We start from the raw sequence: 11,021 nt of genomic DNA, 5'->3' as shown, positions 1-11,021 counted from the left end.
TATATATATATATTTGTTTACATTGATACAATTTTTGTTCTGTCAGCCTACATTGTGTGTTTTTCTTATTTCTTCAGAGTGCTACTTTCAATTTATTTTACATCATAGCGAAGTAATGACATACAGCTAGTAATTGTATATATATATATATATATATATATATATATATATATATATATATATATATATATATATATATATATATATATATATAATAAATGTATATAGAACGTGTTAAAAATTCGGCGCCTTTTTTTGCTCTTTTCGCTCCCCCTACAACGAAAACCTGGATAGGCCTCTGTATAGAAGCATAGAAGCATTACATTTAAACTCTATTAAAACTGTCATTTGAATGTAATCAACTACTGTGTTGTTTTGCACAAAGTTTTGTTTTTAATTATATAGAGAAAACTGAAAAAAAAAAAGTTCTATTTTTTTGTGAAATGTATAGGAATATTTGTATAATTATTTTGTATTAATGAAATATACAAAATTAATTGTTTTTTTAATTATATGATATATTTATAAATGCTATTTAAACTTTGAGAATGTTTGTAACTTCATATTGAAAAACAATGGTCTTGATTACTTAATTTTCTGGCATACCAAGTAAAGTGTTCCTGTTGTTAATATTGCTGTATTGTTTTCATGTTGTTACTATAGCGACCCACATGAGAAGATAAGTGGAGAACCATTTGGACATTTTTTTTGGACCAAAAATTGAAATTTTATGAGACAATTGGCTGACCTTTAATAGCCCTCACTTTCCAGTTGCTTTTGTTCTGTAAAAGACAATCCACCCAAGGTCGCCTGAGCTCAAAACGTCCATCTGAAAACATGAGTTATTGTGTGTAGGAATCTGTTACTAAATAATAAAAACATACAATTAGATCCATGCTCAAGAAAATTAATAGCAACTTTGAAAAGAAATTTGTGAATGAAAGATAATTTGATTAGCATTAAACTAAAGTTTGTGCTTTGATCTAATTAGATCAATGCCGATTGTATAACAAAAGTTTTTACAAGGCGACATTGGAGTTTTAGGTGTTGTTGGTCGACTGCACAAGTTTGTCGTACTGGTAGATTTATCCCTTCTATCTTTGCTTTCAAAAACCTCTTCAGAGATAGCCTCATCAATATTTCTGTTGTGTGAGTTAGCGGATTGGGAGTTCAAAGGGGACATAACTTTCTCCAACATGTCTCCCATTACTTGAAAACTTGGGTCCACTATAAAGTCAATAAAACCTGAAATTTGAAAAAAGAAAACAGTAATAAAAGGTAACGATTTAGCATTAGTTCCTTTCTTTGTTAGGTGTACCAATGAATAAAACACCTAAACTCCATAGAAGGATTGTCTCATATATTTGTGACCAGATACACAAAGGATAACTAAATAGATTTTGCATTGTCTGGAAAGAAATTACCTTTTCTTGTTTAAATATTTCTTTATGCTTAAAATATGCTTTTTTGAAAGTTAGTACAATTAAATTCAAAATAAAGTAATAAGCATGAAATTCTTTACCTATTTGAGATTCGGCAACTAATGTATTTTTTCTATCACAGAGTGGAGAAAAAGGAAGCCCAAGTTCTTGTTCTCTATCACCCTATGTAAAATAGGAAGTTTCAACCAATTTATAAACAAAAGAACTCATAGGGTAAAATTTAAAAAACAAACATAAGAATGTTAAATGGAAACAGCACTACCTACATTCTAATGTATCTTTTATATTTAGCACAGTTTAATTTAGAAATATAATTTGGTTCAAATTATAAGCCAACAAGTAAGCTATATAGATATTTTTAATAATTAGTACTTGTAATTATTTGTCATAAAAGTTTTAGCCTTAAAAGTGTTTGAAAGTAAAATTTTCTGCACACATCACCTGTCTGAAAAATTCTTCTAACAAAAAGCCAGTCCATTTCTCATGCAGTTCCCAGTCTTTGGCTGGGTGGCTTATATCAGCACAATGTAATACAAGGGACAGAACTTTAGACTTCTCAATGCTGCAAGAGTTTAAAAAAAAGTTAAAAAAAATTAGTTGCATATTAGTTTAGCATGGTACCAGCTATAATATGGGTTCCCAAACTCAGGGTTTCTGCAGGGTCTTCAACTGGTAGACTAAACCCTAGCAATGAAAAAATAACATAAATATTGTGAAGAATATCTGAAATTAGGCTTTACTAATACCACTGGAAATTGAATACAGAGGAAACAATGCATACTGTACAAAGTTATTCTATGAAACCTACTGAATTCAGAAAAAAAGTAAAAGATTTAGCTCCCTAATCCATGGGGAATCCATTGCATGATTCACTTGTATGCCCTTGCAAAGAAAGACTGTTCATACTCCATTGCTGATAAATTATATTAAATCTGGAGCCCTAAATATCCTTCTGTTTAAAGAACTGTGCAAATACATGAATATAAAGATCATGAGGTTCTGCTTTTCTACAGTACAGTATGCTGGCTATCAAAAGGAAATGTGAATCATGTTTTTCAATTGAAAGATGAAATCAAGTTGTTCTTGGTAGTGCAAGAGAAACAACTTTTTGATATACTTTAATGACTGAGAGTGGTTAGAGAGAGTATTATACTAATTTATACCTAGCAGATATATTCAAACATCAACATAAGCTTAACCTGAAGCTTCTGCTGGGATAATGAATGAATATTAATTCCTTTTCATGATAATCTCTTGGCATTTTTATCAAAGCTGCAAAATTGGCGAAGAAAAAATCTTGGAAATATTGCCATGTTAGAGAAACAGTGTCAAAGATGAATCCAATTGTGAAATAAATAAAAATTCAAAAGAGGATCTGGGCATCTTGAATATCTTGCAAACGAACTGCTGTGTTATTTTCCCTGAGCTGAAAGAAGAAGAATTTGCACTGACACATAAACCCATTCTCTGCTTCCCTAGATGTTTCCAGCATGTCTGATGAATTACAAGTTATCAAGAATAATGTTTTTATTGAAAGTTTACTAGAAAATCATATTTTAGTGCTTATTAATTTCCTTACTAATTTCGACTTTTTAATTCTATGGGGGTCGCGTGTCCCTTATTTTTTGTAAAGGGGTCGACACTTGAAAAAGTTTCGGAACCACTGGTCTATAACAGTCAATCTCTACAATATATATATATATATATATATATATATATATATATATATATATATATATATATATATATATATATATATATGTATATATATACATAAGTAAGTATAAGCATAGGTGTAGGTTTAGGTGATAGGCTTATAGATATGGCTATGTATATAAGTATAGATATATAGCCTCAGATAGAGATATTTTTAATTTTAAACAAGGTTGTGAGATTTATACGTTAAAAATTAACTCTCTTGACAACTTACTTTTCTGGCATGCCCAGTAAGCTTTTCATGTTCTTAATTTGTTGAAAGTGGAAGGACATGTCAGTTGCCAAAACCATGTCAATAACAAGGGTACGGAACTCCCTGTAATAATAAGAAATGATGTGAGTTAGAACATGAATATAGGTTGGTACTATTGTTGCTTTTGAGAATATTCCATTTAAAAGGGCTGTAAATACTTAGTAAAAATTTTACTGTTTATTAATGAACTATACATTTTCATGTCAGACAAATGAAAACAAATTCCACTGCAGTATTTTGTTCTTCTTCTTCGTTCTTAATTTTCAGTGTTGGGAGGGATCGAGCCTTATCTGCCAGAGGGTTTTGTTATTAAGAAGCTTTTATCTACTTTAAGCTCAAAGTACCAAACATAGCAAACTATAATTATTTTGTGGTTAGTAAAAAGAAATACTCATTAAGGATTTGTATAGAAAATGTTGGGGCTGCCTATTACCAACCTGTATTCTTCCTTGCTAAGATTGCATAATATGTTGTGTTCCTCTTCTCTAACAAGTCGAAATGCTGCACTAATATGATGATTTTCTAAAACTGCTCTGTCATTGTACAGTAATGCAACTTCAGACCTAAGAAAAATTAAATTACATCAATTTATTTTACCTAGAAATATATGCACACTTTTTAATTAAATGTCAAATTATTTTTGCAAGAATTAAGATCTTAAGATTATTTACCAAAAAAATAATTCAAATTTGAAAAATAATTTCATAAAAACGGTTTAATAACAAGCTTTTATGTTATTAAATAGCTATAATGAAAAACGTGGGTCACTTTATTATCTATTGGATACCTTTGCTAATATTTAGGAAGAGACCCACGCTTTTCTATATAGTTTTTTAAATAGTAGTGTATAATTTATTTTCTACTTTTTAGTGCATTAATACATAAAGGCTTGTTATTAAAACGTTTTTTATAAAAAAAAATTTCAGTACTTTAAATTTTTAAAATTTACCATAGAGTTGCATGACTATAAACTATTGCGCACCTACTGAACATGATAACACGTGAATAATAGTGTGGAATAGTTGGATAAGACTGTCTACTAATTTAGATACAACTTTAATTAATTAATAAAAAATTAATTAGGCATTCAATTAAGTCAAATTTAATGTCAGATTGCATTGTCTTCATGTCTTGACCCGGTGCCAACTTTAAACAGAATCTGTCAATTAGAAGTGTCCACAATTTTGCTTGAGCGTTTTGATATATGATGACAGATAGACAGATAGACTGTCGACAGATAGACAGAGGAAGCAAGTTAAATAAAGCTCGTAAAAATTGTAAATGGTGATTTCTTTAACTAGTTAGTAAGATATTCACATTGTTTTTTGAAACAATAGTCATATCTAAAAGATAGCTAAACATTTTAGGAAAAACATTTAACAATTTTGTGGTCCTCATACAAGTCCAGAATAGAATAAAATGTTTATAATAAATTGTAATGTTACATTCACATAAAATATTCTTTTGCTATGGATTGTCAATCTACAGGTAAGGTCTGATCTCATGATGAACATGGTTCTTAGCTTTCCCCAAAATGTATATTTATGTAGACTCCCCATAAACTCAAAAGCTACATTGTCTCGTTGACCATTAATTTTTTTTTTTAAATAATTAAACATCTCAAAAGATTTGATGTTAGCCTACAATAAATTTAAGATAATGTTAAAAAATATGAAATTTTAATTTCAAGGTTTTAAACTGTTTGCCTATACTGTTTGTACAAAAAGTTATTCCTACAGAAAACACATTTATTCTAAAACAAATTTAGATGAAATACTAATATTATGAGATTAAGCGGACTTTACAATATGAATTTTGTAATCATAAATTGAAAAAAAAAATTCATTTCAGCACTCTTTAACAGCTACATTTATTTATTAAAAAAAACAACTTACGATGTATTTATATGAAAGTTGTTTGTTGTTCCTGTATGTTCAAAATCATGTATGAGGGCAGCAACCAATGTTGCAAATACTTCTAAGTCAGTTAGTAATTGCTAAAAATATATGGATTATAATATTTAAATGAGGTAAAAATGTTGCATATATATATATATATATATATATATATATATATATATATATATATATATATATATATATATATATATATATATATACATATATATACATATATATATATATATATATATATATATATATATATATATATATATATATATATATATAAAATTGCACATTAATATTAAAAATGTATTTATTCTAACCAATGTCCCTACTTACTGCCAGTCTGCTCTGGGATAACACATAGTGAACTGTCTGAGCTATGTCAGCACCATGCATTAGGTTATGATATGGATTTTTGTATTTGCTGTAGCCAGTTTCAAGGGCAAAGAGGAAGCTCTCAAGCATCTGAAATATGATTCATTTGTAAAACATGTATCAATTTTTAAATAGTTTTCCATTTTTGGTATAAATTGATTCCTCATTGAGTTGAAAGTTAACCTTAAGAATTTGATTTAAAAAAACCACTTGGATGGCAAAAACAATGAACATTTGTGTTAAGTTAAGATAAGTTAAATTGAAATTAGTACATATATATATATATATATATATATATATATATATATATATATATATATATATATATATATATATATATATATATATATATATATATATATATATATATATATATATACATACATACAGAAGCATAGCGACCCCAGCCCACGACCGGGGATAAACTTTAAATTTGGAGCCCACCCCCTCTAATATATTTTTTTATGTTTATTGTTATAAAATGCAGCTAAAATGGGCTTGTAATTTTATTTCAACCCGTTTTGGCGCCCCTAGGCTTGGCGCCCGGGAACATATGTACCCCCCCCTTTGCTATGCTTCTGTATATGTGTGTGTGTGTGTGAGAGAGTGTGTGTGTGTATGTATACATATGTATATATATGTGTATATATATGTATGTATGTACTTATGTAACCCCATCTCTTATACCTGTGTGTTAATTTTAAATTTAGTGATCAGGTCATATTTTTGTAGAAGTTCATAGCCAACAAACTTTAGGCTGTGTCCATCTGCTGCCTCATTAACAGCAAAAACATTGAAAGACCAGTCATCAAGGTTCTGGGAAAAATTCAATGAGTTTTAAGAATTTTTATTCACCAATTTAGTTTTAGAAATTCTTGTTCAGTTGTTTAAAAATCAATTAATTTAATTTTGCAAACAAATTTTCAATATGTAATATTTATATTTTTTGTCTAATGAGCCTACATACCTTCAACAACATTAAAACATGGGGTGGAACATGCAAACCAACTGAGCTGGACATTCGTCTGTATATTCTGTATAGGAATTAAATATTCAACACATTTAGATTATCCAGATTAGTGAAATCTGGCTTTTTATAATTGATCAAATCTCAAAATTTATGTTTAATATTAAATATTCTAATATTAAAAACTCAGCTGAAAAGACTATTTAATTCAATCTTAGAAACTTCTTTACTAACAGGTTTTTGCATTTACAGAGAACTTGTAAATGAATATAATTTAAAAAAAAATCCCCAATGTTAATTAATTTAAGCATAATTAAGTTTTAATATGGCAGCTGTTAATATTGTTCAATGTTACAACTTACCTATCCACCATGATTCCTGCTCTGATTGCATGAGCAACACTTCTAAAACGAGGCTTGTCTTCACCTCGGCGCTTCATGTTAGACATTGACCTTGTAAATGTCAAAGCTAACCAATCCCTGACTTCACTTGGGACAGCATCTGGCTCCACTTCACTAAGTTCATCATCTTCTTCACACAAACGTCTGGTAAGATAGTTATAACAATCATTGTATCTTTACAGAATATTAAAAAATACAAAAACCAAATGAGTAGAATGGGATTGCAAGTATGAATTTAATCTTAATCCCAATAAATCAACATAAAACAATATACTTTAACTTCACACAACAAAAACTACAAGAAATTTTTAAAAATTTCAGATTTTCTATTACATTAATACTATTTTATTAAAATAAATTATGTTAGAATAAACAATTTTAATTCTGTGATGCTATTATCTTTGTTTACAATCTAATAAGTATTTTCAAAAAGATATTAATTATGTGTGTATATGTAATACATAACAGCATAAGCATCTAGTAATGTATCCAGCTATATTCTGTAAAAAAGACAGAAAGATTGCTGCAAGAAATAATGTCAGGTGAAGTATGCAAGCTATAGTAAATATGCACTACACAATTGACAATAGCATGTTATCCAATATTGTAAACAACTCATACTAATTGTTATACAATAATTTATTGTATACAAAATCGGCATTAATTTAGTATAGTAATTAAGTTTTAAATTAAAAAACCAGGTGTTAAAAAATAAAAAAATAAAATAGTGACAAAATTAAATATAGTAAAAAAAAAAAGCAATCTTCAACCCTAAAATCCTTATTGGTTTACATATAAAAACAATGGTTCCCCTATCATAATCATTTGATGGAGGACCCTACATTGTTTGCACTGGTTCCCCTTGATGATAAACTGGTGCAGGTTATATATGATTCAAATGATCAAACTGTGAAGTGAAGAACAGATAACAAGAGAGAAATCTGAACCATTCATTATTTAAACAGAACACTTTGTTCCTTTTTAAAAATATTTAATGAGGAATCCAATTTTCATGAGGTAGTTGACAGCAATCAACCTCTGAATTGACATATCAAATTAGAGCATTTAAGCAATAATGTAAAATGTTTATACGGTAGTCTAATCCATATATTGCTTTATGATTGGAGCTAAAGAATAAAATACAAGTTAGTAATAGAATAAATAAAAAAAGCATAAATTTCTGCACGTGTATTTTTAGCATATGTGATAAGCAACTATTCAACTGTGAGAGTGTACACATGAAGCTTGTAGGTATATTTCTCCTATTCAAATTTAAAACTGCTCGTTTCCTGTTTATGTTCCTGAAATAGTTAAACAACTGAAGTTTCAGGCTTTAAACAAGTTACTACTAAAAATGCATCAAATCTGTATGACATAATTAGCTGTTTTTCACCTACAAGTCACATAATTAGGAAAAACTATTAGTAATATTGAAAGACACAATGGAAGCTACATTATGCTTCTCTCTTTTGTTAACAAGGTTTGTGAGCTGGTGAGTTATTCAAGCAAATTGCTAACACATGAAGCATACTCTACCGAGAAAGTTTGTTTTTGCATTTTTTTACATCTCTGAAACATTAAGTTGGAAATTAATTATGTCATTAATGTATGTAAAAGAGAAAACAAAATAGAACTCAATGAAAAAACCATTGAACTAAATATTGAAATCTTAGTGTACATTATTAAACACTTTAAAAAAATTCATTCAATTAATTAATTAAAATGATTTTTAACCTGATGGCGAAAGTTATATTTTAATACTTTATATTTTAAAGTAAAATCTAGAGTAGTAATATGAAAAGTTAAGGTCGTATTTGCAGTTGTTTAACATTCTGTAGTATAACATAAATATATACAACAATTTTATGATGGCATAGGTTTAATCTAAATTTTCTATTTGTACAAATTTTGTTTCTAGAAATTAAAAAATGAAAACAGACAGAAAGTAGGTGAGCATTAAAGCAGCATGTAGAAAAATCAGGTGAATGCAAATAAAATAAACTTCAGATTAATTTCTTTTTTTTTAAAAGTTTAATCCAATATTGAGTTAAGTAAATTAAAACCTAAATAAATATTTCCTTTACCTGCTTTTGTTGCTTGTCTCTCATTCAATCTATCATGCACTCATTTGATATTATGTATATGTGTATTAGAATTGTATCATTATTTATCCTCTGTTAACTTCCTACCCCCCCCCCCCAATTCAGCTTTAGCTATATCTCAACCTATCCCTGTCCATCTCTATATCGAGCTACTTACCCCTAAAAATACCTAACCCCATCCTGATCCTACTCTTATATCTATACCTAACACCACCCCTATCCCTTACTCAACCTTGACCATGACCATGACCATGACCATGACCATGACCATGACCATGACCATGACCACGACCATGACCATGACCACGACCACGACAACGACCACGACCATGACCATGACCATGACCATGACCATGACCATGAACATGACCATGACCATGACCCTGACCCTGACCATGACCATGACCATGACCAAACCATATCCCTAACCCAATCCATATTTGGATCGTTAACCAATGTATATTCTTTTTTAAATGACCATGTGGGCAGGGGTAATTGACAGGGGGCATTTTTTGGGCATGGAGAGGGGGGATAATGTACAGGAGGTCTTGGAGTGGGAGGAGAGTATTAACAGGGGGGATGACTGAATGTTTGTGTGTATGTTTGAACAAACAACTTACAGAAGAAAGAGTGGAGTTGCATTAAGGAAATAGAAAGCTTCAGCTGCTGACTGTTATAGCTTTGCTCTCAAAGAAACCTAAACACTCATGCGTAGATTAGTAAGATAAAAACATGAGCTACATTGTGTATCTAGAGTTGTTAGTACACACAAATGAACAAGACCACTACAATTGTGAATCATTGCACTATACTAGCCGTGATAAAGCAAAGCCCAATATCTTGAATGTCTTATATCTATAACTGCTACACTCTTGGTATGCAGAAGCTACAGATTACATCTATCATGTATACCAACTCTTACAAAAAAAGGAAGCATATTCCAAAGATATCAGTGAAGTAGTCTGTCCATTTATAATTTAGTTTTAAAAAAAAATTGTTTTCAAACTATAGTCTTTTGTGTGATAGCTAGATTCTCTGGTAATATTTTAAGAAATAATTTAAAATGTTGATTTATTTTAAAATTACAATTCCTTTTGGTAAAAAGATGCATTTCATATTAAAAAAAAATATGAAATGTGTTGTGAATCTGGGCTGAAAACTAACATTCCAAATTAACATTCAATATTCTATCTTGCAATTGTTTCTAATATTTTTTAAATTGAATCACTACACATACATTAGAAGAATAAATTGAAATAATATAAAATGTTAAAACATTTGTAAGAAACAAACTATAAACAAACTGTTCGCATATTTTCAAGCCGCCATACCTCGCCGCATTATTCAGGATTGGAGCATTAGGAGAGGGTAATTCTTTGCGTCTGAGCAAGTGATGAGGGAGAAAGAAAATGTAATTTTATTAAATGATTATACATAAAGAGATTTTGTCCTACCTTTAAAATTACTTTTATGTAGGCCAACATTTTTTTTGTTGTAATTTCACTTCAAAATATCTTGCTAATAGAGTTTATGTAAAATTTGAAAGGTGTTTTTGAGAGTGCATATTTCTTTTTGTCAATACAAAATGGTTAGAAACTTGTATTTCTAACCAAATGGATGGCAACATAGATAAATTAGTTCATTTTACAACTGTGAATGTTAACATTTAACACTGAGTTGTTTTCCCCACATTACTTTTATAGTTTATGTTGTTTTGTGTGGCTAATAACAGAAAGTAAAAATACACTACTTTTTTAAGTTCATTTAATATGCAAAAAAGCTTTTGGCTGTCAACAAACTTATAAATAGATCAATATAAAATATAAACTGTCCTTTGACATCAAATGGCTAACAAATT

The 11,021-nt window shown here is 29.2% G+C and overlaps 1 protein-coding gene across 9 annotated transcripts in view; it reads right to left on the bottom strand.

The window, feature by feature from the left end:
* Positions 1–708: 708 nt before the first annotated feature.
* Positions 709–11,021, bottom strand: part of LOC131954910 (dual specificity calcium/calmodulin-dependent 3',5'-cyclic nucleotide phosphodiesterase 1A) — a 294,315-nt gene continuing 284,002 nt past the window's right edge. For 5 of the 9 annotated variants that reach the window (XM_059318754.1, XM_059318747.1, XM_059318756.1 and 2 more), the window contains 13 exons: positions 10,495–10,545; positions 8,598–8,630; positions 7,023–7,205; positions 6,661–6,727; positions 6,381–6,509; positions 5,655–5,783; positions 5,307–5,407; positions 3,849–3,974; positions 3,373–3,474; positions 1,884–2,004; positions 1,523–1,604; positions 1,024–1,245; positions 709–829 (listed from right to left, as the gene is read on the bottom strand). In XM_059318754.1, coding sequence (XP_059174737.1) covers positions 729–829; positions 1,024–1,245; positions 1,523–1,604; positions 1,884–2,004; positions 3,373–3,474; positions 3,849–3,974; positions 5,307–5,407; positions 5,655–5,783; positions 6,381–6,509; positions 6,661–6,727; positions 7,023–7,205; positions 8,598–8,630; positions 10,495–10,545 — 1,447 coding nt within the window. In that variant the 3' untranslated portion in view covers positions 709–728. The remainder of the gene's footprint in view (positions 830–1,023; positions 1,246–1,522; positions 1,605–1,883; positions 2,005–3,372; positions 3,475–3,848; positions 3,975–5,306; positions 5,408–5,654; positions 5,784–6,380; positions 6,510–6,660; positions 6,728–7,022; positions 7,206–8,597; positions 8,631–10,494; positions 10,546–11,021) is intronic. The other 4 variants (XM_059318751.1, XM_059318748.1, XM_059318749.1 and 1 more) reach the window with 4 other exon arrangements.

The sequence above is a fragment of the Physella acuta genome, unplaced genomic scaffold (genome assembly GCF_028476545.2).
Source record: "Physella acuta isolate Inbredline_101_S28 unplaced genomic scaffold, ASM2847654v3 ptg001039l, whole genome shotgun sequence".
In the NCBI taxonomy this organism is placed as follows: domain Eukaryota; kingdom Metazoa; phylum Mollusca; class Gastropoda; family Physidae; genus Physella; species Physella acuta.
Note: the sequence above shows the minus strand (reverse complement) of the source record. Positions and strands in the feature narration are given on the sequence as shown.